The 27,971-nt window shown below is 53.7% G+C and overlaps 2 protein-coding genes across 4 annotated transcripts; both read right to left on the bottom strand.

Moving 5' to 3' along the window:
* Nucleotides 1–2,020: 2,020 nt before the first annotated feature.
* On the bottom strand, nt 2,021–11,765 carry LOC130159105 (cilia- and flagella-associated protein 20-like). Of its 2 annotated transcripts, XM_056360357.1 has the most exons (6): nt 11,597–11,754; nt 6,229–6,308; nt 5,087–5,198; nt 4,546–4,734; nt 3,293–3,403; nt 2,021–2,402 (listed from the first exon to the last, which is right to left on the bottom strand). In XM_056360357.1, the coding sequence occupies exons 1-6, from the start codon at nt 11,678–11,680 to the stop codon at nt 2,397–2,399; spliced, it is 582 nt and encodes a 193-aa protein (XP_056216332.1). In that variant the 5' UTR covers nt 11,681–11,754; the 3' UTR covers nt 2,021–2,396. The 2 variants fall into 2 exon arrangements, with proteins under 2 accessions (XP_056216332.1, XP_056216331.1); XM_056360356.1 differs by lacking the exon at nt 2,021–2,402 and having other exon boundaries at nt 3,284–3,403; nt 11,597–11,765.
* LOC130159104 (cilia- and flagella-associated protein 20) lies at nt 11,508–27,731 on the bottom strand. Of its 2 annotated transcripts, none has more exons than XM_056360354.1 (6): nt 27,379–27,731; nt 22,009–22,088; nt 20,867–20,978; nt 20,326–20,514; nt 19,032–19,183; nt 11,508–11,517 (listed from the first exon to the last, which is right to left on the bottom strand). In XM_056360354.1, exons 1-5 carry the CDS (start codon nt 27,460–27,462, stop codon nt 19,064–19,066), a joined length of 585 nt encoding a protein of 194 aa, XP_056216329.1. In that variant the 5' UTR covers nt 27,463–27,731; the 3' UTR covers nt 11,508–11,517; nt 19,032–19,063. The 2 variants fall into 2 exon arrangements, with proteins under 2 accessions (XP_056216329.1, XP_056216330.1); XM_056360355.1 differs by lacking the exon at nt 11,508–11,517 and adding an exon at nt 17,801–18,182 and having other exon boundaries at nt 19,073–19,183; nt 27,379–27,680.
* Between the last annotated feature and the right edge of the window lie 240 nt (nt 27,732–27,971).

The raw sequence follows: 27,971 nt of genomic DNA, 5'->3' as shown, positions 1-27,971 counted from the left end.
CAGAACCAAAGCAGCAAGAAGCTGGGTGCTCCATCACAGCTCTGCATACGTACACTTACTCTAGGAAACGACCGCTGACGGGATGCCCGTGACACTTGGACCATTCCACCAGCAGCGTCCTCCCATCCCGCAGGGAGAGCATCCAAACTCCAGTCAGCTTCAGCCAGATGGTTGAAGTTTTGATGTGAGAGGGGGATTAGAAGAGGAAGATTTTTGAAGAACACCGTGTAAATCCACCACTGTCTGGCCTAAAGGAAAGGGCCAGTATCTGATGGTGCTCCACACTGTACAGCAAGTAAACAGGAAGATTCAGTACTTTGTTTCTTATTAAAAAATACACAAGAGGGTCCAAATGGAGGTAAGGGTTTACAGCTGGGAGTTTATTCCAGCAAATCTGCTGGCACAGCTCCTACAGGTCAGGCAGGAATTGGCAGCAGGGCGCATCTAATCTCTCTGCAGAGGCAGCCAGCTCAGGCCCCGGGAAGCCCAGCCCCTCTTAACGCATTAAGGTCACTCAGAGCAAGCCCAGCTCCTTGAGGACAAGGGGTGACTCCCACACGGGCCCCAGTGGGGCAGGGAAAGGCAGCGACAGCTCCTGGTGGGTGCTCAGCCACCAACGACTGCCAGAAACACATGCTCATGAGCCAGGCCTTGTGGGAAAGGATGCACGCTCTAGCCTGCCGGGGTCTGACGGATTCCCTCAGCAGCTTCCCCCCAGCCCCGGCAAGCCTTGCAAACATGGCAGGAAAGCCTTGCCATGGACTTCATTAAGGCTAATCCTTGGCACACGATACAGCGTGATTCCACTTAACAAATCTCAAGTCCGGCCAAGCTTCAACAACGTCAAAGCACGAGAGATGGGGCCTTTCCACGTGGGCTTACTTGGCCTGACTCCTTAGAACTACCAAGCTATCCCACTGCTACAAAAATTGGAAAGATCCTCTCCAGAAAGCCTTCTGCAAGCGCAGCTCAGCACCACACGGCAGCATGGGGTCAGCACCTCCCGTTCAAAGCCCAGTAGCTTTCAAGGTGCAAATAAGGCAGCTGCACTACAGGTGTCCCAGGAGCCTTCACAGAGGTAAAGTGGGCTCTGCACAGAGGAGGGGCTGCCTGTCAGGGCGCACAGACATGCCAAACCTTTCAGCCAGGTGGAGCCAGCAGTCAGGATTAAACCCGCAATCTGGGGCAGATGTCCCCCAACAAGCTCTCCTCCTCCTGGGTGAGACCAGCTTTGTTTTCTGGGACAATAATGAAAGCGAAGCCTTCCCTATTCACTGCACAGGCCAACACTAGGGAAGGATCAGTACCCGCCTCAGGCACCCACCCACCAGAGTAGCTGGTGGGGGGGTGGGGGGCTTGGCCCTGGGGAGGAAAGGCATCAGCTGCTCCCAGACGCTCTCTGTTACTGGCGAGGGCTGCAGCCTCCCCTCAACAAAGGCAGGCTGGTTTAAGGCAGGGAAGGGCAGCTTCAGCACAGGAAAAGACTTCCGCTCCTGTTATGCTGCTTTGCTAAACCTCCCCTCGGATCCCTGGGGAAAGGGACAATTTGGCAGCTGGAAGACTATTGTGTGCCTCTGGCTATAAGTAGCTGCTACAGGCTTGGTTGAGAGCTAAAGCCAGTTGTTTAACTACACAGCGAACAAAGCTGTGCCAAGACAGACAGGTTAAGACCAATTTGTCGCTGCTGGAAAAATGCCTTCAAGTAAGAAGAGAAAGAAAAACCCATTTCCACGTACTAAAAGTGAACAGCACGAGTTTTTGTCATAGGTAGAGCCACAGACCCCATGGACTGCAGGCAGATCCTGTCCATGGAGGGAAACCTTACTATTTTTCCTCTCTCCAGACTGCTGCTGTTCACATCTGTGCTATCCCTTAAAAAAAAAAGTGAGACTCCAAACAAAGCCAAATGCAGAGGCAAATTCTACCATCTGGGTTCCTAAAGAAATTCTTTGGCACTTTCCAAAGCACTAACACGTGCAAGTTAAAGGATCCATCAAAAGAGGAAGAAGCTAGAAGCAGACTTAGTCAAACGTTTAATAACTTTCCAAGAGTGAGTATTACATCCATATTTAGAGTATATATAAAATAAAAGATGGAAAATAAGGAAACAAAAAAGAAAACCTCTCTGTGCAACACAAGACTGGGTACCAGGCCACTTGCAGTGTTCAGGCTCAACACTTTACGAACAGCTAGGAAAACTCTGATTCTGTGCAACTCACACACCAACAACGTAGTCCCAGACCTGTTACACGGTTCATTGTGTCCCGTCCAGAAAAAGGATCCCAGATGAATCAAAGTTACCCTAGGCAAGGTGAGCTGATCTAAAACTTGGTCTCAGCAGGGCCTTCTCTTCCACCCGACCCCAAACATTTCTTGCATCTCTTCCCAACGCGGAGTTATTGCTGGACAGAGCAGGGAGAAGAAAGGACACACTTATTAGACTCGGCAGCACCAAGACAACTGTACCGGCAGGGCTCCAAGCGTTCCCCAGACACCCCCGGGAGGCTGCTACAGCCCAGAAGGCAGCGACAGGCTCCCCAGAGGTATTGCCTACTGTCAACACTGCCTTCCACCTCCCACTAGGATCAGCACCCAACACCCTCCCTCAGCTCCTTGAAATCTTGCCCAGGAATCTTCTCTGCTTAAGAGCAGCATCCGCACTGGGCCAGGCTGGCCCTGGCAAAGAAAGTGCCTCCTTGCAAGCCTCCAGACTGCTGCCAATATGCCAGGGACTCCTCTCCCATCACCATTAAGAGCAGACCTTGGCACATCCTCCAGCTGGGCAGCCACAACCTCGCTTGTGCCCTTCCCACCGCACAGCACCACCACCTGCACTGGGCAGGGAAGAGATCAGAGGGCAGTACATTGGGCTAGAGGGATACAAACAGCATCTCTCCTGCAAGACAAGCGTGGAGCTGCCACTAGCTCTGAAGAGCAAGGGCGCTGTGCTGAGTCATGGGTGAAAGCTCCAGAGAGATGCTGGGAGCCTGCCACCCTGTCCAGAGTCCTTCAACACCAACAGGGAGGACGTGGGGAGCAGGTGCACAGCTCACCCTGCTCCTAGATGGGAATGACAACTTCCACATGTTGTAGCAGGAAAGCCACCCAGCAAGGCACCCCTACCAGACTGCTCACCCTGACAACACTGAGGTGCTCCCTGGCTGACAGCCAAAGCTGGCCAGAGCTCTGCTGCTAGAAGACACTCTGCATTGTGAAGGCAGCAGGAGGAGGAAGAGGATGGCTGGCCTGACCCAGCGGCTGCTCCCACCCTCCTCGCCCACAGCTAGCTCACCTTGGCCTTGTTCTGGACAGGCAGGTAGAGTTTGAACTCAGCTGGGAGCTCATCCTCAGAGTAGAGCCGGTCAGAGAAGTACACCCGTCGGATGCGACAGTTGGCATGGATCTGAGAGTCAAAACAAAGAGTCAGTTCACCTTCCCTATGCTCTTTCCACATCCAGCTTTGCTGTCGTGCAGCAGCATGGATTCCTTGGCTTAGCAGCTGGAGAAAAGACCTCACTGCTTCTCTCTGAATCTGGCAGGGCATGAGAAGAAAGTGGCCTGTCCCCTCTGCTTCCATTAGATGCTCTCTCCAGTGATGCAACCTGGCTCAAGAGATTTGGCCAAGCTCTGGCATCTCTGCAAACTGGCATCTGCCTTTGCTTAGAGGGTTCCTTGCTGTGAACCCACCTCTGCTTCTCCACTGGTATCAGCAACTGCCACCACACTCAGCCTCAGCTTGCCGCATTTTCAACACTCCCTCTGAGGGGCCTCCCTGAGGTCAGGAATGAGACTGTCTGGTCTGAGCTGCCTCCACTATCAGCTGGCAGCAAAGAAGTCGCCCCAGTCCCCCTCACGGCTATGTGAGAAGGCAGACATTTCCCAGTTGACTGTCTGTACCTCTCGGGGCAACCCCACTAGGAGCTGCAGCAGCCCCACCATACGAAGGCATGCTCCGCACACAGGCATTCCTCAAAATAATGCTGGGCACAGTGAACACGAATCCCTAGCACGTGGAACAAGTTTCACAACTTCAGCAGAAACAAACGCCGCGTGAGCTCTGGCCCAAGGCACTCAGTGAAGGCAGGGTCACTCCACCCGCACTAGGAAACAAGCCTGATGGGAGATAGGGACCCTAACACCCTGGGTCCTTACCAGCAAGGCTCCTACCTGGCCAGCTGCTGTCTGGCATGCCTGAACAGCAAGGCAGCACACAGCTAATTCCCAGCAGCCCTCCACCCAGCAGGATGCACGGCATGCCACAGGGAACGTCAGGTGGACAGCAACTCTTACCCTAACTGACAGCCAGCAAGAGAAACAAGATGGAAACGGGCTCCTTCGTCCCAGTCCAGTCCAGTGAAGTGAAGGACACCAAGACTGCCTCAGTCAGGCCTTTGCTCCCCTCCCGCAGTGCTCTGCAAAGAGCAGGACTGGCAGAGGAACCAGCCCGGGCTAAATCCAGATTCCCAATCTACAGCAAGGCTGTCCCAGCCAGCAGGAAGGCTACCAACCATCGGTTTCTGTGGGCAGGACATGCCTCCCTCTCACCTGAACTCTCAGGGTCTCGATGTAATTTGTCCCGTAAGCTCGGCGTGTGAAGTCCGACAGGTTGAGCTGGATTTGGTTCCAGCCATCATCCAGCCGCATGGGCATGGTACAGATGAAGGGCTTCACCCGAGTTGTCCTATGGTAGGTACTCGCCCGGAAACGCCGGCGCATGTTCTTATCATCCAGCACCTGGGGCAAGGAAGGCAGGGTGCTGACCCCAGGCATTAGGGGGCCCCAGCTCCCCAGGACAGCAGCTGCTCTAGACTCGGGTTCTACCCATCTCTGAGAGAGGGCTCTCCTAGTCCCATCCCTCCATTTCACAGCAGAAGTATCTTTAACACAGGAAACAGACCCATTTTCAGGAATAGCAACAATGTGCTTGTGACCTGACCGATGCCCCCATAGCAGAAGAGCTGACACATCACACGGCCAAGAAAGCAAAACTGTTTTGGGGAAAGCCCCAGCCTAAGACTGCAGGCTCCCTGGCTCCTTCTCCTCACTGGCCCTGGCGGGCCTCCTTCGCTGCATAAGTGCTCCTCACCTGCACTTCAAAAGTGAAGTATTTCTTCAGGTTCTTGACGATCATCACTAGGAAAGGTAGTGCGATGCCCAGGGTCTCATTTGGGTCAGCAGGGCACGTGATGTATGTGGTACTGAGCAGGACAAAAAAACACATTAGCATCTCACATAGCACAAAGTGCACAGCCTGAGTCCCAAGTCTCTCCCTTGACCTAATGCAGTCTTGCAGGACAGGCAGAAAAAGACAGCTGTGACTGCAAGATCCTAGCAACAACCAGGGCCTCCTGTAACAGGAGGGACAGTTTCAGAGGTAGCTGCAGGGGGAACAAGATAAAAGGGCCACAGAATGCATTCCAAATGTCACTGTTCTCACACAGGGCGTGAAACACCTTCCTGGACAGCTTCACCTCCCCCATTTCAAGGTCATGTCAGCACTGTTTCTTAAGACAACCTCCTCCTACCCTTGACTGAACAGGTAGGGCCCTCCAGAGCACAGCAGAGGTCACGAACCCTAAAAGCACACGTCACGCCTGGCAAGTTCTGTATCAACACATGTTGGGAGGAAGCAAAGCCTTGGCTCAGCCTGCCTGCAGGAGAGGAGTCTCTGCAGCCCTTACAAGGAGCTCACTGCTCTGAAACACCCCTGGAGAAGCCCTGGAGACTGGGAACCCACTCATGGAGCTGGCATCTCTCTTCCTGGGCGATGGAGACAAGGTTGCCAAGTGAAGCACCTTAAGCAACTCCCCTCATAAATCTCCCTTTGATCTTCCTGCTGTTGGGAGAACAGCAGAGCAGGCCAGGCCTAAGACAATACAAGGTGCAGGAGGCAGTGCTGCTTTCTTAGTAGTCAGCGGCACTGACTAGGGACCAGGTATCAAATACAGCTTTCTTTGCCCACATGATGGAAAAATAAAGGGACTTAATTTTTATACTTTAGCCCAGCAAGGATTACAGAGCGCCCTACAAGCACTTCCAGGGAAAGGCACAGTACAGTGCCAGAGAGGGGTATCAGTGATCTGACCCCAGATCACGTTCTTCAATTTACTGACAAAGAGATTGTAGTAGAGTCTAGAGGAGACATCTGCTGGGCACCAACACCTTTCACGCTGCTCCAGGGCCAAGCCCCCAGAGCGCACTAGGGCAGAAGAACATGCCTTCTCCTACCTGACATTATCTCCTTTGATCTCCAGCACCAGCGACTGAATGTCATTGTCAGTGATTCGCTTGATATGGCCATTGCGCACCTGGACAAAAAGTGGGGCAGACAGCACAGACGTTACTTGAGAGGCACCCACAGCTCTACTGAGGGGGCAGGCGGGGGAAGATCCCAGGAGGGCACATCTACGTTCACTTGGCTCCCATCGTCCTGGACATTGCTGTTCCCAAGGCTTTGATCACTGCCCCAGCGTGCCAGGACTCCAAAACAAGAGTTCGTGACCCAGCATGCTGCATGGAAACCGAGTGCAAGACTTTGACCTATCAAAACACACTACAGCAAACACAATCACTCGAGCCTCATGTTAGAGGTCCAAACAACCATACAAGTGTCAGAGCAAGACCAGCCTAGCGTGGGATAAGGGGCAGAAACAAGTATGAGCTATACAGGGCCAAGCAAAAGATGCCACCAGCCAGCCACTGGTCACCAAGGGGTCTTAGTCTCTACTGCTGGATATGCCTGACTGCCTCTGTGGAAGAGCAGGACCGGATGACAGCTTGGTTAAAATTCTTCATAATTACACCACATGCAAGCACAGAGCCAGCATCTCCTCTGCCGAGGGTCACAGGGATTTGGCTACTCAGATGCAGCCAGCTCCCCACGGAGCTCAGGGCCAGAACCAGAAGCCAACACCATTCATTTTTCTCTAGAAGCAATATGGCTGAATCCCAGGGTCTGAGGATTTTTTTTTTTTAAAGGAAGCAGCTCACTTCCCAACAAATTTATCTCCATTTAAGACACTTTTGCTAATTAACCCCTCTGCTCTTCCCCAATGCTAGATCAGCAGATTGCAATGCTCCTTCCAGCTCCACAAATTAACTTCTTTGGCACCTATCACCACTGCTAACGTATAGGATACATTAAGCTTCTAATGGGACGGTTCCGGTCATGAGCTACAAAATGATTTACAGGTTTAGCAACTAACATTCAAAGCTCATTCCAGGGCCAGACTGCAGCAGAACCCTTCCTCCCAGGCCTACGTAGCTCAGTGTAAGTTTTCACAAGCTGCACTACCGCCCGGCTGCAGGGAGATGGTGGCCAGGTCACGCAGGCGCCCTTCTGCACAAAAGCCAGCCTGCCTGCACGTGCCTGCAGCCAGCGCGGGCAGAGCAGACACACAGACACCATCCAGTGTCGGCTGGATCAGGCGGCCAAGCAGCCTCACCATTTTGTAAGAGAAGGCTGAACGGCACCAGAAGCACTCGCTGCCAGGGGGGGCTCAAAGCGCTGCCCTCCAGGACTCTGTGGTGCCAAAGCCCCAGCTTGGCCCCTCGGCTTGCTGCAGAGCCCGGCTCCGTGTCAGAGGCTGAGCTCCCCTCCTGCCTGCCTTGGGGACCACCCCCCTGACAGAGGACATGTTTGGGTCACAGCCAGAGGAGCACATTTCTTCCCCCGCCACCTCCGAGGGCCCCTTCGCAAGGAGCTCGCACAGACCAAGAGGTGACCTCCAGCTCTACCAGGCACAGCTGCCAGCTCTGTGCGGCACAGGGTGGGAGGGATGGTCCTGCTGTGCTCACAGTGGCTGCTCAGCAAGAGCTCGGTCTTCAGGGGCTTTGCCTTACCTCATGGAAGCTCAGAAGGATAAGATTTCAGAAAATTTTAGGAATCTGAACAAAACACTCCACATTTCTACTTGGCCAATATTTTCTGGCTATCTTAAGGCTAAGAAGGTGGATTTTTGAAGCTAGCAAAAAAGGGTAACAGCCCTCTTAAGAAAATAAAAGTTCTTCAAAAGCCTAATAGTCTCTGAATCAGGATAACTGTGAAGTTACTTGCTGTCTAAAGACAATAGAAAAGCTTTTGCAGATGCAAACCTTAAATCCCTCAGGGTTTGGAGGGAATCGTGGCTACACAGACAGTTGTGTCCGAACATAGGCGTTTCTGCAGGCTGCCATTGCTGCTAGCAACACTAGTCAAATGCAACAAAGACCAGAGGAAAAGCAGCAGCCAGAAGCAATACCCCCCAGGCGCAGGCACCCGCCCACCCACCGGCAGATGGGACACCACGGTCCGAGGCCGACCTCTGGAGGCTCGCTCCCGCATCGTTGCCAGCCACCAGTCGTTAGGCGACGGGCTTGTGCCAGCAACAGCAAACTGGCCATCACCCAGACTACTGGAGGCATGGGTGCACTTTCTCCTCAGCACAGGCCAGCAAGTCTCACAGCCAGCGGTGGATCCGGAACAGGCACGAGGCCTTTTTGCCACCTCCCTCCTCCAAGAAGGGAGAGGAGGGGCAAAACAAGAGGCAAAAGCAGGAGCTACCTGGCTCTGCTGTAGCACTCGGTACACACAGATTGGAGGAGTGAGCAGCATGGCCTGCCTGTATTGGAGATGCGGAGATTTGGGGCACCACAGACAAGGATGCTGTGCGACAGAACTAACAAGTCAGAAGGGCTGCAAGAGAGGACCTGAAGACTGGTCAGTATGTCCCCATGCATCGCTGGGGGGACCGTAGTGGCAGGATGCTGCAGAAATAAACAGATGACTCTGACCAACAAAGCGCTGGAAGGCAAACACGTCTCCAAACCAGACACGCAGTGCTGGAAGGCAGAAGACAGCACAGCCCAGCAGTTACCGGCTCTAGGCAGATGAGAGTGAAGGAGGAACCTCTGCCTGCAGGTACGGTGGGACAGTCACCGTCCTCTTCCCAAGGCCCGGACACTTCAGTCCTGCCAGAGTCCTCTGGAACAGGATGCTGGTGGCCAGGACAGATTGGGCTTGGCTGGGTTTGCTGCCAAGGCCTACCCAGAGCCTACCCACAGCCCCTGAGGGAGAAGGCAGAGAAGGGAACGACTGTATCCTACCGCTCAGAGGGAGGTTTACAAATGCTCACAACAAGGAAAGGCTTCCAGCAGCCCATTTCTATCGACACCTTTTTCAAATGAAGAAGCCTCTATGTCACACTGTCTCCATCAGCACAAGCAGTACACATCCTACTAGGGCTGAACAAAATACGGTTTTCCCCATGTCAGAAAAGCTTGAGTTTCCCCAGGAGCTGAAAACAAATAAATCACTGTCTGCTGGTACTTTTTGCAAAGATAAGAGTCTATGTTAGGACAGCTGTGAATCCAGTAGCCAGGGCATTCACCTAGGACGCGGGAGAACATCAGATCCCTTGTTTCCAGTTCGGACCAAAACAACAGGTGCGTTTCATGCAGCCCTGAAGAGGGCAGCAATCACTTACTGCAAAGTTCTGGTTGCTTTCCCAACTTCCAGAAACCCCAACCATAACCCTCTCCTCTAGTGATGCCAGAGCTGGACCATTCCTGGGATGTCTGCATTTGGACAGATCAGTATTTTCCAAGAAATAAACCCAGGGGGAAAACCCCTTACCGTTTCTGGACTTTGACTCATACCATGAAGGTGCTGCCCAAGCCAGCTGCCAGCCTGGCTCTCTGCAGCTGGCCTGGCAGGTTCTTGCACCAAGTCAGAGAGGCTTTGTTAGCAACTTAGCAGCCAGCTCCCGACTTGCAGCAGGCCATCAGCACCCAGACCATCAGTGGCACTTCCCCACACTAAGTTCACTCAGTCTTCACACTGCCCAACGCGCGAGTCAGCAGCATCAGCAGGATTTTCTGAAGGTGCTGAGCAAGTGAGATGACACCCATGCGTGGTGGAGTAAAGACCCAAGGGACTCCTCAGCTCCAAGACAGCAAGATGCCGCCCTTCACCTTCCAGTGCTGCGAACACACCAAGGGCGTCAGATCAGAAATGCCAAAGCTATTACGAACCCACTGCCCCAACTCCTTTTAAACGGAAAAGCCAGGTGAAAGAGCGAGCCATGCTGATATCCACAGGCAAAGAAGTCAGAAACCCCACTCTGGTTGCACACCTTTGTGAGCAGGGCAATCCTTGCAACAGGCTCGCCCAAGCTGGCCACGCTTCCTCAGGACAGACCTCTAAGCAAGGAAGAGCACCCACGCACAGGGCTGCTGCTGCTGCCAGAGGAGCTCAGCCACACGCAAGTCCTGCAGCAAGCGATGGAAACAGCCTGCACACCCAGCTCCTGATCTTGGCAACAGCAGTGGCAATTTTTTGTCAGTCTTTTCGGGCCAATCCGGCAACAACTGCACCCAAATGGACCACTGCTTATGTCCACCACGCAAGCAGAGCTCCTGCTGGCTACCCCACATGCAGCATGATTGCAGCAGTATCACCCTGCCAGGACGATTCACACTGGGAAGTCTCCAGTCCAACCTCCACCTCTAAGCAGGGTCAGCCCACATTACTCATGGCTTTATCCAGTCTGGAGGCATGCTGCATCCCTTTGTCTAAGGGTCTTTAACGTATCCCATCCTCACACCATCCAAATAAGCTGCCGATCCTTTTCTAAAGTCATGAATACTTGTGCAAAAGCCCGAAAGTAGGCACACGCACACGGCCAGGCTATTCAAGGCAACCCACTTCTTGCAGAGTTGCATGGGCCCCCCACTGATGGGAAACAGGACAGTTCTGTGTTGCCTGTCACAAATGCTCACGCAAACCCACTGTGGTCAAACACTACTGCTGCCCGCTGAGCTGCCTCAAAGGCTTTCATTCCTGCTGAAACCACAAGAAATTCAGGTTAGCTTCAAGCACAAGCAAATGAATACACGTTGCAACCTCCGAGAGGAACGCCTACTCTCAAGAGCGTAACAAGCGTTGTGCAGAAACACCTTCAGGTAGCAACAGAACCACGGATGGTTTGCGGAGGGGAGGAAGCAGCAGATCCCAACGCCTCCAGACTTCCTGATACGGGCTCCCTGCGGCAAGGTACCTGGGGGAGGGCAGAGGACCCTCAACAGAACCACTCTAGAAACCACAGAGAAGAAAAACAAACAGATGAAAAACTCATGACTTCCTGGACACCCTAGAAGCCACCGTGCTGCCTACCTTTAAATACCTTTAGCTAGTCTGTCTAAAAAATAGGTCACACACGAGAAAAGACCCCCATCTCAGTTACGCCCAGCCACCACGGCAGAGCTGCCTTATGCGTCGAAGGGTCACGTTGTTTTCTGCTGCTTATTTCCAGCGTCCAACGGTTTTTGTAGCCTCTTGCGGCGCTGCAGCGCCTGACAACGGGCTGGCCGCGCCGCCGGCGGAGCTCTTCTGCTCGGCAAGGGAGAAGACACCTGTATAATAACATGTTTTCCTCAAAAACCAAAAAATAATGCGGGGCGGGGGGGGGGCGGTAACCCGGTGCGGGCGGCTCAGGCCCCGGCGGCCTGCCCAGAGCATCCCCGCGGTGCCGGCCTGGCCTCACGTCACCTCACGCCCCGCGCAGCCCCGGGAGGCTGAGGGGAGCAGCCGCGCCACTCGCCGGTCCCGCCGCCTCACCTTTTGGTCCCAGATCCGGAGCGGGTGGCTGCCGATGCTGTACAGGATCGAGAGGAACCCGCTCTGGAAGGTGTTCTTGAACATTGCGGCGCCGAGGCGGGCCGGGCCGGGCCGGGCCGAGCGCCGGTGTCCCGCGGCCGCGCTGCGCAAGGCCACGGCGGTGCTACGCGCGGCACACAGATCCCTCCGCGCCAACCTGCGCTTCCGGGTCGCGGCGCCGCCGTCACCAGGGAAGTACTTTCCGCGGCCGCCGCTGCGGGCACGGCCCGCGCTGGGGCTGGGGGCGCTCCGATTCTGTCACCGAAACCAGGAACCAAACCCGGTCACACCAGCGCAGCATTAAGAAGCAGGCGCTCCCTTATTGCAGCGCTGGGCGCTCGGGGGCGTCTCCGCACATCAAGCACACCTGTCTAATGTCACCGTTACATTTAGACACAAAATTACAAGGCCGTACACTCCCAGTTGCAACGACGGGTTAGTAATTTGCATATAACTGTAATATTTGCTGTGTCACCCTTTCCTGTTGCTAGGCTTGCTCAGGGGAAGGGTCTTTGCCTGGGCAAGGGTCTTCTTGACCTGTGGGCGTGATTTTTAGTGTTATAATGAAGGGAGTTCCCTTCAGGATGCCTTAAAAGTACGTTTTGTTGCCAGGTTGGGCGGCTGGATATCGGCCTTGCCAAGCTGTCCAGTAACTCATCCTACACACACTAGAACCTGGGCGCTCTGGTTGTGGCCTGCAGGGTAAGGACTAAGGGTACTGTGGTCTATAGCACGGGGACTCCCAGTAACCGTCTGGGATAACAGGCAGCACAGCGATCACACCTCACTGGTCAATAAGTGCTAACAAAATCCTAACACGGAGGTTAACGCCTTAAAATCAAAATGCTCTTATAACTAACTGTTACATAAACACAAAATATAGAAAGATTCCGTAAAATCATAAGATAATCTGCAAAACCCAAAACATCCTTTGCAGAGCTTGACAGGCCATACAACACCCATTGAGAGCCTACAGATCAATATGAATGAGAAGCTCATTGTCGCAGGGTCCCAGTCAGGGTCCATTCGAGTTTGGGACTTGGAAGCTGCCAAAAGTACGTTTCTGTGAGTTTTCACTTCTGTTAATGCACGCTTTTTGGAATATCCTTATGCTCGATATGTATACTGACCCAGAAGAGTACTTCACTCAAGGAACAGGAGCCTGGCATTGCTTTCATCTTAATTTCCAGCCCTCTCAGAGGGCTTTTGTGCGCTTCCTACTGAGACTGCAGAGCTGCGTGTGCACGCTCAAACAGAAATTTGTACGTGTATTGTGGATACTGATCTGAGGAACTAGCTGCCAGGGTTTTGACCTGAGTGTGTTTGAAAACTATATCCCACATCAGTTTCCATGCATGTATAGTGTAACTAGGCGTATGGAATTTGTATTCGGTCTCCTTGTCAACATCAATAAAGGGATCCAAAATCAGATTGGAAGATTTAAGTATATTAGGTTTTGTACAAGTCCAGGAATCCCCTGCTTGCTGGCCTCTTATTCTCATTCTTAGGCTCTAACTTTTCTTTTTTCCCCTCAAGTGATTTTTCTCTTTTGCTCTTGTGTAACCATATAAATTAAGACATAATTTTAATAATAATTATGATCTCTGATTTTAATAAAAATTATATATAATTTTGTATTGTATATATTTTTCTATTTTATATATAATTTATGTATTTATATAAATATATAAATTATTTAATATAAATTAATAAAAATAAAATAGATTGAGCTCTGATCCTTGAAAGACCAACTGTTGAGTCATGCTTTATTTACTGTATTTTTCTCAAATCCTAGAACAAGTTTGCAAAGGCACCATGAAGCACTTCGGCGCATTCCAGGAGGAATACCATAAAATGACTGAATACTTCTTACAGGTTGCTACTTGTTCATAGAAAGGATATGTAATGGAAATGGACTTACACTGGATGAGCTAAGAAGGCAAATGGCATAAATAATAAAAAGCACTTTTGTTGTTCAGATGGTTAGAATGTCTTCAGTTATAAAATAAGTTTGGCTATACCAGTGAGTGGAGAGTAACTGATCTGGCTGAATTGATGAGGAGACCTGTGAGCCAGTGTCTATGCAAATGACCGCTCCAGGTCTGGCTCTAATGCTGAAAAAACTTGGAATGAAGAAAACTGCTAAGAGATTTTTTGTACTTTTAGCAGCAAGGTATTGATTTTCTGCGCAGGAGAGGAGGTGGTTTGCACCACAGAAACTTGTTCCAAAGCAGAGGTGTGAAACAGGCTAATTTATACATTTGACATACATGATTGTGACATTTTCTCATACATTATTCACGTAAATGCAAAGTCTCATTACATATTAATGATGGGCAGAGTCTAGGTGGGGCCTGGGTGGAGTTTACGCAGAGTCTTCTCTTGGCATCAATTTTGAGAGGGTCCTTCCGGCCTTCGGCCCCGCTCAGGCGAACGGGGGCTGGGATATGTTAATTAGTGACCAGGCAGCCTCAAGGCCAGAGGAAACTACACTTGAGGACAGAGAGAACTGCCGTGGGGCACTCAGAGGGGCTGAAACCGCTGCCGGTGTGCGCTGCAGGCAGGACTGAGGCTCTGGGTGCTGCCTGGGCAGGGGTTAGCGCCAGCACAGCCCTGCTGGGGACACCCCGGCCAGCCACACTGAGCTCAGCACCCATCTGCGCTGCTCATGCCTGTCATCTCCCATCACACCCACTGCGCAGTCACCAACCTGCTCCCCACGGTGCCAGACCCTTCATCTCACAGGGAGGAAAACTGTTTCTGGGGCCGCAGGGGCGACATGTGAGGTGACGGCGCAGCAGAGGCAGGTCTGCTTCAGCACAACGTAGCATCCATAATCTCACTTCTAGCAGCTCCGAGGCTTTCCTCCTCATATCCCAGGGTAGCTCTCGGGGCACACAGCTCCTCCCTGATCCAAATAAAATCTTGCTTGGGTGGTCCCATTTTGCAGCTTACTACCAGGGGAAGCTGCCGGGTAGGTCCCCCTGCAGGTGCCGGCGGGGCAGGAAGATCGGTTCTCCCTGCGTGCAGAAGTACCCGAAGTCCCCAGCACGGTCACCCATCTTTCCGGAGCGGTCACCAACGGCAAAACTCAAAACAAGTATTTCCCTGCCCTCCAGCACTGCCTGCCCCACGCCGGACTAGCACAGCACTGGAGGTATAATCCCTCTACAAAGATGACAACATTTGGCCCAGGACATCCGGGAAGATGCAGAATGGGAGACACAGGTCAAGGAGCAGAGAGTTTGGCCCAGATGTTTTTTGATTCCTGCGTATCACCTCTGTGATCAGAGATCTGTGCTTTATGTCAGGATCCGCTTGAGAGGAAGGAGACAAAGCGCAAGGGGACAGTCACAGGCAGGGACAGAAGCCCGTACCAGTGTCCCGCCACTCCTCTGGGCTGGACTCTCACCCAGGCCGATTCTGCCCCAGCAGCAGAGCAAACAAGACAGCAAGCTTTCCAGGAAACCCCTGCTGTCTGTGTCGCCTGCTTCCCCTGCCAGCTGCTGCCACCTGCCCAGGCAGAGCTACCGGAGCTGAGGATGTCCCAGCCCCCGGAGCGGAGGGATGTCCCAGCCCTGGCTTGCACCACATGGTGAGTGCCAGCTGCTCCAGCTCGGTCTGAGCACACGTGCTCCCTGGTCCAAGCCGGGGAGGGTCACCCTCCCACCCCTTGCTTCCAGGTGCTGCAGCCCACGCACTCGCTGTCCTTCAGTGGTCGAGATTCCAAAGGGAAGCTTTACCTTTGACGCAGAAAGCAGGCTCCCAGCACTGCGTCTTAAGAAGAAGGTGAAAAGCCAGCAGAGGCAAGGAAAATTCACCTTTGGGCAGGCCCCGCTCTGCCCTGGGTTGAGTACAGGGCTCCCTGCAAAGAAAGATGCCGTTCTCTCCCACTAGACATGAACTGCAGGAAGGACTTAAGCAGGAAGGACGGAGAAGGCCACCCACAGAAACGTGAACAAGGAGATACTTAAGACCTTTTCTCCACAGGCTGCCTGCACTGAACCAGGACTGCCACTCCATTCACCCCTCATACCAACAGCAGCCATCCTCTGGGCAGACTCCCATCTCTGCACCCTCGTCCTTCCTGCCTTCCTCCATGCTCTCCACATAGGAGAACGCTGTGTCCCAGCCAGGTCAAGAGCCAGAACCAAAGCAGCAAGAAGCTGGGTGCTCCATCACAGTTCTGCATACGTACACTTACTCTAGGAAACGACCGCTGACGGGATGCCCGTGACACTTGGACCATTCCACCAGCAGCATCCTCCCATCCCGCAGGGAGAGCATCCAAACTCCAGTCATCTTCAGCCAGATGGTTGAAGTTTTGATGTGAGAGGGGGATTAGAAGAGGAAGATTTTTGAAGAACACCGTGTAAATCCACCACTGTCTGGCCTAAAGGAAAGGGCCAGTATCTGATGGTGCTCCACACTGTACAGCAAGTAAACAGGAAGATTCAGTATTTTGTTTCATATTAAAAAATACACAAGAGGGTCCAAATGGAGGTAAGGGTTTACAGCTGGGAGTTTATTCCAGCAAATCTGCTGGCACAGCTCCTACAGGTCAGGCAGGAATTGGCAGCAGGGCGCATCTAATCTCTCTGCAGAGGCAGCCAGCTCAGGCCCCGGGAAGCCCAGCCCCTCTTAACGCATTAAGGTCACTCAGAGCAAGCCCAGCTCCTTGAGGACAAGGGGTGACTCCAACACGGGCCCCAGTGGGGCAGGGAAAGGCAGCGACAGCTCCTGGTGGGTGCTCAGCCACCAACGACTGCCAGAAACACATGCTCATGAGCCAGGCCTTGTGGGAAAGGATGCATGCTCTAGCCTGCCGGGGTCTGACGGATTCCCTCAGCAGCTTCCCCCCAGCCCCGGCAAGCCTTGCAAACATGGCAGGAAAGCCTTGCCATGGACTTCATTAAGGCTAATCCTTGGCACACGATACAGCGTGATTCCACTTAACAAATCTCAAGTCCGGCCAAGCTTCAACAACGTCAAAGCACGAGAGATGGGGCCTTTCCACGTGGGCTTACTTGGCCTGACTCCTTAGAACTACCAAGCTATCCCACTGCTACAAAAATTGGAAAGATCCTCTCCAGAAAGCCTTCTGCAAGCGCAGCTCAGCACCACACGGCAGCATGGGGTCAGCACCTCCCGTTCAAAGCCCAGTAGCTTTCAAGGTGCAAATAAGGCAGCTGCACTACAGGTGTCCCAGGAGCCTTCACAGAGGTAAAGTGGGCTCTGCACAGAGGAGGGGCTGCCTGTCAGGGCGCACAGACATGCCAAACCTTTCAGCCAGGTGGAGCCAGCAGTCAGGATTAAACCCGCAATCTGGGGCAGATGTCCCCCAACAAGCTCTTCTCCTCCTGGGTGAGACCAGCTTTGTTTTCTGGGACAATAATGAAAGCGAAGCCTTCCCTATTCACTGCACAGGCCAACACTAGGGAAGGATCAGTACCCGCCTCAGGCACCCACCCACCAGAGTAGCCGGTGGGGGGGTGGGGGGCTTGGCCCTGGGGAGGAAAGGCATCAGCTGCTCCCAGACGCTCTCTGTTACTGGCGAGGGCTGCAGCCTCCCCTCAACAAAGGCAGGCTGGTTTAAGGCAGGGAAGGGCAGCTTCAGCACAGGAAAAGACTTCCGCTCCTGTTATGCTGCTTTGCTAAACCTCCCCTCGGATCCCTGGGGAAAGGGACAATTTGGCAGCTGGAAGACTATTGTGTGCCTCTGGCTATAAGTAGCTGCTACAGGCTTGGTTGAGAGCTAAAGCCAGTTGTTTAACTACACGGCGAACAAAGCTGTGCCAAGACAGACAGGTTAAGACCAATTTGTCGCTGCTGGAAAAATGCCTTCAAGTAAGAAGAGAAAGAAAAACCCATTTCCACGTACTAAAAGTGAACAGCACGAGTTTTTGTCATAGGTAGAGCCACAGACCCCATGGACTGCAGGCAGATCCTGTCCATGGAGGGAAACCTTACTATTTTTCCTCTCTCCAGACTGCTGCTGTTCACATCTGTGCTATCCCTTAAAAAAAAAAGTGAGACTCCAAACAAAGCCAAATGCAGAGGCAAATTCTACCATCTGGGTTCCTAAAGAAATTCTTTGGCACTTTCCAAAGCACTAACACGTGCAAGTTAAAGGATCCATCAAAAGAGGAAGAAGCTAGAAGCAGACTTAGTCAAACGTTTAATAACTTTCCAAGAGTGAGTATTACATCCATATTTAGAGTATATATAAAATAAAAGATGGAAAATAAGGAAACAAAAAAGAAAACCTCTCTGTGCAACACAAGACTGGGTACCAGGCCACTTGCAGTGTTCAGGCTCAACACTTTACGAACAGCTAGGAAAACTCTGATTCTGTGCAACTCACACACCAACAACGTAGTCCCAGACCTGTTACACGGTTCATTGTGTCCCGTCCAGAAAAAGGATCCCAGATGAATCAAAGTTACCCTAGGCAAGGTGAGCTGATCTAAAACTTGGTCTCAGCAGGGCCTTCTCTTCCACCCGACCCCAAACATTTCTTGCATCTCTTCCCAATGCGGAGTTATTGCTGGACAGAGCAGGGAGAAGAAAGGACACACTTATTAGACTCGGCAGCACCAAGACAACTGTACCGGCAGGGCTCCAAGCGTTCCCCAGACACCCCCGGGAGGCTGCTACAGCCCAGAAGGCAGCGACAGGCTCCCCAGAGGTATTGCCTACTGTCAACACTGCCTTCCACCTCCCACTAGGATCAGCACCCAACACCCTCCCTCAGCTCCTTGAAATCTTGCCCAGGAATCTTCTCTGCTTAAGAGCAGCATCCGCACTGGGCCAGGCTGGCCCTGGCAAAGAAAGTGCCTCCTTGCAAGCCTCCAGACTGCTGCCAATATGCCAGGGACTCCTCTCCCATCACCATTAAGAGCAGACCTTGGCACATCCTCCAGCTGGGCAGCCACAACCTCGCTTGTGCCCTTCCCACCGCACAGCACCACCACCTGCACTGGGCAGGGAAGAGATCAGAGGGCAGTACATTGGGCTAGAGGGATACAAACAGCATCTCTCCTGCAAGACAAGCGTGGAGCTGCCACTAGCTCTGAAGAGCAAGGGCGCTGTGCTGAGTCATGGGTGAAAGCTCCAGAGAGATGCTGGGAGCCTGCCACCCTGTCCAGAGTCCTTCAACACCAACAGGGAGGACGTGGGGAGCAGGTGCACAGCTCACCCTGCTCCTAGATGGGAATGACAACTTCCACATGTTGTAGCAGGAAAGCCACCCAGCAAGGCACCCCTACCAGACTGCTCACCCTGACAACACTGAGGTGCTCCCTGGCTGACAGCCAAAGCTGGCCAGAGCTCTGCTGCTAGAAGACACTCTGCATTGTGAAGGCAGCAGGAGGAGGAAGAGGATGGCTGGCCTGACCCAGCGGCTGCTCCCACCCTCCTCGCCCACAGCTAGCTCACCTTGGCCTTGTTCTGGACAGGCAGGTAGAGTTTGAACTCAGCTGGGAGCTCATCCTCAGAGTAGAGCCGGTCAGAGAAGTACACCCGTCGGATGCGACAGTTGGCATGGATCTGAGAGTCAAAACAAAGAGTCAGTTCACCTTCCCTATGCTCTTTCCACATCCAGCTTTGCTGTCGTGCAGCAGCATGGATTCCTTGGCTTAGCAGCTGGAGAAAAGACCTCACTGCTTCTCTCTGAATCTGGCAGGGCATGAGAAGAAAGTGGCCTGTCCCCTCTGCTTCCATTAGATGCTCTCTCCAGTGATGCAACCTGGCTCAAGAGATTTGGCCAAGCTCTGGCATCTCTGCAAACTGGCATCTGCCTTAGCTTAGAGGGTTCCTTGCTGTGAACCCACCTCTGCTTCTCCACTGGTATCAGCAACTGCCACCACACTCAGCCTCAGCTTGCCGCATTTTCAACACTCCCTCTGAGGGGCCTCCCTGAGGTCAGGAATGAGACTGTCTGGTCTGAGCTGCCTCCACTATCAGCTGGCAGCAAAGAAGTCGCCCCAGTCCCCCTCACGGCTATGTGAGAAGGCAGACATTTCCCAGTTGACTGTCTGTATCTCTCAGGGCAACCCCACTAGGAGCTGCAGCAGCCCCACCATACGAAGGCATGCTCCGCACACAGGCATTCCTCAAAATAATGCTGGGCACAGTGAACACGAATCCCTAGCACGTGGAACAAGTTTCACAACTTCAGCAGAAACAAACGCCGCGTGAGCTCTGGCCCAAGGCACTCAGTGAAGGCAGGGTCACTCCACCCGCACTAGGAAACAAGCCTGATGGGAGATAGGGACCCTAACACCCTGGGTCCTTACCAGCAAGGCTCCTACCTGGCCAGCTGCTGTCTGGCATGCCTGAACAGCAAGGCAGCACACAGCTAATTCCCAGCAGCCCTCCACCCAGCAGGATGCACGGCATGCCACAGGGAACGTCAGGTGGACAGCAACTCTTACCCTAACTGACAGCCAGCAAGAGAAACAAGATGGAAATGGGCTCCTTCGTCCCAGTCCAGTCCAGTGAAGTGAAGGACACCAAGACTGCCTCAGTCAGGCCTTTGCTCCCCTCCCGCAGTGCTCTGCAAAGAGCAGGACTGGCAGAGGAACCAGCCCGGGCTAAATCCAGATTCCCAATCTACAGCAAGGCTGTCCCAGCCAGCAGGAAGGCTACCAACCATCGGTTTCTGTGGGCAGGACATGCCTCCCTCTCACCTGAACTCTCAGGGTCTCGATGTAATTTGTCCCGTAAGCTCGGCGTGTGAAGTCCGACAGGTTGAACTGGATTTGGTTCCAGCCATCATCCAGCCGCATGGGCATGGTACAGATGAAGGGCTTCACCCGAGTTGTGCTCTGGTAGTTACTTGCCCGGAAACGCCGGCGTATGTTCTTATCATCCAGCACCTGGGGCAAGGAAGGCAGGGTGCTGACCCCAGGCATTAGGGGGCCCCAGCTCCCCAGGACAGCAGCTGCTGTAGACTCGGGTTCTACCCAACTCTGAGAGAGGGCTCTCCTAGTCCCATCCCTCCATTTCACAGCAGAAGTATCTTTAACACAGGAAACAGACCCATTTTCAGGAATAGCAACAATGTGCTTGTGACCTGACCGATGCCCCCATAGCAGAAGAGCTGACACATCACACGGCCAAGAAAGCAAAACTGTTTTGGGGAAAGCCCCAGCCTAAGACTGCAGGCTCCCTGGCTCCTTCTCCTCACTGGCCCTGGCGGGCCTCCTTCGCTGCATAAGTGCTCCTCACCTGCACTTCAAAAGTGAAGTATTTCTTCAGGTTCTTGACGATCATCACTAGGAAATGTAGTTTGATGCCCAGGGTCTTCTTGGGGTCAGCAGGGCACGTGATGTATGTGGTACTGAGCGGGACAAAAAACACATTAGCGTCTCACATAGCACAAAGTGCACAGCCTGAGTCCCAAGTCTCTCCCTTGACCTAATGCAGTCTTGCAGGACAGGCAGAAAAAGACAGCTGTGACTGCAAGATCCTAGCAACAACCAGGGCCTCCTGTAATAGGAGGGACAGTTTCAGAGGTAGCTGCAGGGGGAACAAGACAAAAGGGCCACAGAATGCATTCCAAATGTCACTGTTCTCACACAGGGCGTGAAACACCTTCCTGGACAGCTTCACCTCCCCCATTTCAAGGTCATGTCAGCACTGTTTCTTAAGACAACCTCCTCCTACCCTTGACTGAACAGGTAGGGCCCTCCAGAGCACAGCAGAGGTCACGAACCCTAAAAGCACACGTCACGCCTGGCAAGTTCTGTATCAACACATGTTGGGAGGAAGCAAAGCCTTGGCTCAGCCTGCCTGCAGGAGAGGAGTCTCTGCGGCCCTTACAAGGAGCTCCCTGCTCTGAAACACCCCTGGAGAAGCCCTGGAGACTGGGAACCCACTCATGGAGCTGGCATCTCTCTTCCTGGGCAATGGAGACAAGGTTGCCAAGTGAAGCACCTTAAGCAACTCCCCTCATAAATCTCCCTTTGATCTTCCTGCTGTTGGGAGAACAGCAGAGCAGGCCAGGCCTAAGACAATACAAGGTGCAGGAGGCAGTGCTGCTTTCTTAGTAGTCAGCGGCACTGACTAGGGACCAGGTATCAAATACAGCTTTCTTTGCCCACATGATGGAAAAATAAAGGGACTTAATTTTTATACTTTAGCCTCAGCAAGGATTACAGAGCGCCCTACAAGCACTTCCAGGGAAAGGCACAGTACAGTGCCAGAGAGGGGTATCAGTGATCTGACCCCAGATCACGTTCTTCAATTTACTGACAAAGAGATTGTAGTAGAGTCTAGAGGAGACATCTGCTGGGCACCAACACCTTTCACGCTGCTCCAGGGCCAAGCCCCCAGAGCGCACTAGGGCAGAAGAACATGCCTTCTCCTACCTGACATTAGTTCCTTCGATCTCCAGCACCAGCGACTGAATGTCATTGTCAGTGATTCGCTTGATATGGCCATTGCGCACCTGGAAGAAAAGTGGGGCACACAGGACAGATGTTACTTGTAGAGGCACCCACAGCTCTACTGAGGGGGCAGGCAGGGGAAGATCCCAGGAGGGCACATCTACGTTCACTTGGCTCCCATCGTCCTGGACATTGCTGTTCCCAAGGCTTTGATCACTGCCCCAGCGTGCCAGGACTCCAAAACAAGAGTTCGTGACCCAGCATGCTGCATGGAAACCGAGTGCAAGACTTTGACCTATCAAAACACACTACAGCAAACACAATCACTCGAGCCTCATGTTAGAGGTCCAAACAACCATACAAGTGTCAGAGCAAGACCAGCCTAGCGTGGGATAAGGGGCAGAAACAAGTATGAGCTATACAGGGCCAAGCAAAAGATGCCACCAGCCAGCCACTGGTCACCAAGGGGTCTTAGTCTCTACTGCCGGATATGCCTGACTGCCTCTGTGGAAGAGCAGGACCGGATGACAGCTTGGTTAAAATTCTTCATAATTACACCACATGCAAGCACAGAGCCAGCATCTCCTCTGCTGAGGGTCACAGGGATTTGGCTACTCAGATGCAGCCAGCTCCCCATGGAGCTCAGGGCCAGAACCAGAAGCCAACACCATTCATTTTTCTCTAGAAGCAATATGGCTGAATCCCAGGGTCTGAGGATTTTTTTTTTTTTAAAGGAAGCAGCTCACTTCCCAACAAATTTATCTCCATTTAAGACACTTTTGCTAATTAACCCCTCTGCTCTTCCCCAATGCTAGATCAGCAGATTGCAACGCTCCTTCCAGCTCCACAAATTAACTTCTTTGGCACCTATCACCACTGCTAACGTATAGGATACATTAAGCTTCTAATGGGACGGTTCCGGTCATGAGCTACAAAATGATTTACAGGTTTAGCAACTAACGTTCAAAGCTCATTCCAGGGCCAGACTGCAGCAGAACCCTTCCTCCCAGGCCTACGTAGCTCAGTGTAAGTTTTCACAAGCTGCACTACCGCCCGGCTGCAGGGAGACGGTGGCCAGGTCACGCAGGCGCCCTTCTGCACAAAAGCCAGCCTGCCTGCACGTGCCTGCAGCCAGCGCGGGCAGAGCAGACACACAGACACCATCCAGTGTCGGCTGGATCAGGCGGCCAAGCAGCCTCACCATTTTGTAAGAGAAGGCTGAACGGCACCAGAAGCACTCGCTGCCAGTGGGGGCTCAAAGCGCTGCCCTCCAGGACTCTGTGGTGCCAAAGCCCCAGCTTGGCCCCTCGGCTTGCTGCAGAGCCCGGCTCCGTGTCAGAGGCTGAGCTCCCCTCCTGCCTGCCTTGGGGACCACCCCCCTGACAGAGGACATGTTTGGGTCACAGCCAGAGGAGCACATTTCTTCCCCCGCCACCTCCGAGGGCCCCTTCGCAAGGAGCTCGCACAGACCAAGAGGTGACCTCCAGCTCTACCAGGCACAGCTGCCAGCTCTGTGCGGCACAGGGTGGGAGGGATGGTCCTGCTGTGCTCACAGTGGCTGCTCAGCAAGAGCTCGGTCTTCAGGGGCTTTGCCTTACCTCATGGAAGCTCAGAAGGATAAGATTTCAGAAAATTTTAGGAATCTGAACAAAACACTCCACATTTCTACTTGGCCAATATTTTCTGGCTATCTTAAGGCTAAGAAGGTGGATTTTTGAAGCTAGCAAAAAAGGGTAACAGCCCTCTTAAGAAAATAAAAGTTCTTCAAAAGCCTAATAGTCTCTGAATCAGGATAACTGTGAAGTTACTTGCTGTCTAAAGACAATAGAAAAGCTTTTGCAGATGCAAACCTTAAATCCCTCAGGGTTTGGAGGGAATCGCGGCTACACAGACAGTTGTGTCCGAACATAGGCGTTTCTGCAGGCTGCCATTGCTGCTAGCAACACTAGTCAAATGCAACAAAGACCAGAGGAAAAGCAGCAGCCAGAAGCAATCCCCCCCAGGCGCAGGCACCCGCCCACCCACCGGCAGATGGGACACCACGGTCCGAGGCCGACCTCTGGAGGCTCGCTCCCGCATCGTTGCCAGCCACCAGTCTAGGCGATGGGCTTGTGCCAGCAACAGCAAACTGGCCATCACCCAGACTACTGGAGGCATGGGTGCACTTTCTCCTCAGCACAGGCCAGCAAGTCTCACAGCCAGCGGTGGATCCGGAACAGGCACGAGGCCTTTTTGCCACCTCCCTCCTCCAAGAAGGGAGAGGAGGGGCAAAACAAGAGGCAAAAGCAGGAGCTACCTGGCTCTGCTGTAGCACTCGGTACACACAGATTGGAGGAGTGAGCAGCATGGCCTGCCTGTATTGGAGATGCGGAGATTTGGGCACCACAGACAAGGATGCTGTGCGACAGAACTAACAAGTCAGAAGGGCTGCAAGAGAGGACCTGAAGACTGGTCAGTATGTCCCCATGCATCGCTGGGGGGACCGTAGTGGCAGGATGCTGCAGAAATAAACAGATGACTCTGACCAACAAAGCGCTGGAAGGCAAACACGTCTCCAAACCAGACACGCAGTGCTGGAAGGCAGAAGACAGCACAGCCCAGCAGTTACCGGCTCTAGGCAGATGAGAGTGAAGGAGGAACCTCTGCCTGCAGGTACGGTGGGACAGTCACCGTCCTCTTCCCAAGGCCCGGACACTTCAGTCCTGCCAGAGTCCTCTGGAACAGGATGCTGGTGGCCAGGACAGATTGGGCTTGGCTGGGTTTGCTGCCAAGGCCTACCCAGAGCCTACCCACAGCCCCTGAGGGAGAAGGCAGAGAAGGGAATGACTGTATCCTACCGCTCAGAGGGAGGTTTACAAATGCTCACAACAAGGAAAGGCTTCCAGCAGCCCATTTCTATCGACACCTTTTTCAAATGAAGAAGCCTCTATGTCACACTGTCTCCATCAGCACAAGCAGTACACATCCTACTAGGGCTGAACAAAATACGGTTTTCCCCATGTCAGAAAAGCTTGAGTTTCCCCAGGAGCTGAAAACAAATAAATCACTGTCTGCTGGTACTTTTTGCAAAGATAAGAGTCTATGTTAGGACAGCTGTGAATCCAGTAGCCAGGGCGTTCACCTAGGACGCGGGAGAACATCAGATCCCTTGTTTCCAGTTCGGACCAAAACAACAGGTGCGTTTCATGCAGCCCTGAAGAGGGCAGCAATCACTTACTGCAAAGTTCTGGTTGCTTTCCCAACTTCCAGAAACCCCAACCATAACCCTCTCCTCTAGTGATGCCAGAGCTGGACCATTCCTGGGATGTCTGCATTTGGACAGATCAGTATTTTCCAAGAAATAAACCCAGGGGGAAAACCCCTTACCGTTTCTGGACTTTGACTCATACCATGAAGGTGCTGCCCAAGCCAGCTGCCAGCCTGGCTCTCTGCAGCTGGCCTGGCAGGTTCTTGCACCAAGTCAGAGAGGCTTTGTTAGCAACTTAGCAGCCAGCTCCCGACTTGCAGCAGGCCATCAGCACCCAGACCATCAGTGGCACTTCCCCACACTAAGTTCACTCAGTCTTCACACTGCCCAACGCGCGAGTCAGCAGCATCAGCAGGATTTTCTGAAGGTGCTGAGCAAGTGAGATGACACCCATGCGTGGTGGAGTAAAGACCCAAGGGACTCCTCAGCTCCAAGACAGCAAGATGCCGCCCTTCACCTTCCAGTGCTGCGAACACACCAAGGGCGTCAGATCAGAAATGCCAAAGCTATTACGAACCCACTGCCCCAACTCCTTTTAAACGGAAAAGCCAGGTGAAAGAGCGAGCCATGCTGATATCCACAGGCAAAGAAGTCAGAAACCCCACTCTGGTTGCACACCTTTGTGAGCAGGGCAATCCTTGCAACAGGCTCGCCCAAGCTGGCCACGCTTCCTCAGGACAGACCTCTAAGCAAGGAAGAGCACCCACACACAGGGCTGCTGCTGCTGCCAGAGGAGCTCAGCCACACGCAAGTCCTGCAGCAAGCGATGGAAACAGCCTGCACACCCAGCTCCTGATCTTGGCAACAGCAGTGGCAATTTTTTGTCAGTCTTTTCGGGCCAATCCGGCAACAACTGCACCCAAATGGACCACTGCTTATGTCCACCACGCAAGCAGAGCTCCTGCTGGCTACCCCACATGCAGCATGATTGCAGCAGTATCACCCTGCCAGGACGATTCACACTGGGAAGTCTCCAGTCCAACCTCCACCTCTAAGCAGGGTCAGCCCACATTACTCATGGCTTTATCCAGTCTGGAGGCATGCTGCATCCCTTTGTCTAAGGGTCTTTAACGTATCCCATCCTCACACCATCCAAATAAGCTGCCAATCCTTTTCTAAAGTCATGAATACTTGTGCAAAAGCCCGAAAGTAGGCACACGCACATGGCCAGGCTATTCAAGGCAACCCACTTCTTGCAGAGTTGCATGGGCCCCCCACTGATGGGAAACAGGACAGTTCTGTGTTGCCTGTCACAAATGCTCACGCAAACCCACTGTGGTCAAACACTACTGCTGCCCGCTGAGCTGCCTCAAAGGCTTTCATTCCTGCTGAAACCACAAGAAATTCAGGTTAGCTTCAAGCACAAGCAAATGAATACACGTTGCAACCTCCGAGAGGAACGCCTACTCTCAAGAGCGTAACAAGCGTTGTGCAGAAACACCTTCAGGTAGCAACAGAACCACGGATGGTTTGCGGAGGGGAGGAAGCAGCAGATCCCAACGCCTCCAGACTTCCTGATACGGGCTCCCTGCGGCAAGGTACCTGGGGGAGGGCAGAGGACCCTCAACAGAACCACTCTAGAAACCACAGAGAAGAAAAACAAACAGATGAAAAACTCATGACTTCCTGGACACCCTAGAAGCCACCGTGCTGCCTACCTTTAAATACCTTTAGCTAGTCTGTCTAAAAAATAGGTCACACACGAGAAAAGACCCCCATCTCAGTTACGCCCAGCCACCACGGCAGAGCTGCCTTATGCGTCCAAGGGTCACGTTGTTTTCTGCTGCTTATTTCCAGCGTCCAACGGTTTTTGTAGCCTCTTGCGGCGCTGCAGCGCCTGACAACGGGCTGGCCGCGCCGCCGGCGGAGCTCTTCTGCTCGGCAAGGGAGAAGACACCTGTATAATAACATGTTTTCCTCAAAAAAAAACCCCAAACAAATCCGGGGGGGTCCCGGTAACCCGGTGCGGGCAGCTCTGGCCCCGGCGACCTGCCCAGAGCATCCCCGCGGTGCCGGCCGCGGCCTGGCCTCACCTCACCTCACCTCGCCTCACCTCACCTCACCTCACCTCACGCCCCGCGCAGCCCCGGGAGGCGCCGCCTCACCTTTTTGTCCCAGATCTGGAGCGGCTTGCTGCCGATGCTGTACAGGATCGAGAGGAACCCGCTCTGGAAGGTGTTCTTGAACATGGCGGCGCCGCGGCGGTGCAGTCCGGTGCAGTCCAGTCCAGTCCGGTTCAGTCCGGGCCGGGCCGGCCCGAGCGCCGCTGTCCCGCGGCCGCGCTGCGCAAGGCCACGGCGGTGCTACGCGCGGCCCACAGATCCCTCCGCGCCAACCTGCGCTTCCGGGTCGCGGCGCCGCCGTCACCAGGGAAGTACTTTCCGCGGCCGCCGCTGCTGTGGGGCGACGCGGCAGGGCGGGCCGGCGCAGCCCCGGGCAGGCGCTGGCGGGGCACGGCCCCCAGCGCGGAGCGGCGGCGGGCGCGGCCCTGCCTGGGGCTGGGGGCGCCCCGGTTCTGCCTCCCGCGCCCGGCGGCGGCGCTCGGTGCTCACAGCGCGGGCTGCAGGGTCGGGCCTGGGGCCGAGGGGGCCCCTGTCGGAGCCGGCCTCCGGGGCGGCCTGGCGGCAGGGGCTGTGGGGCGGCCGGGGCCGCGGTGTGCGCCGCGGCCGGCAGGGAAGGCCTGAGCGCGGCAGGACTC

Source organism: Falco biarmicus, chromosome 15, assembly GCF_023638135.1.
Source record: "Falco biarmicus isolate bFalBia1 chromosome 15, bFalBia1.pri, whole genome shotgun sequence".
NCBI classification, from domain to species: Eukaryota; Metazoa; Chordata; class Aves; order Falconiformes; family Falconidae; genus Falco; species Falco biarmicus.
The sequence above is the reverse complement of the archived record's forward strand: the minus strand, read 5'-3'. Positions and strand labels throughout refer to the sequence as shown.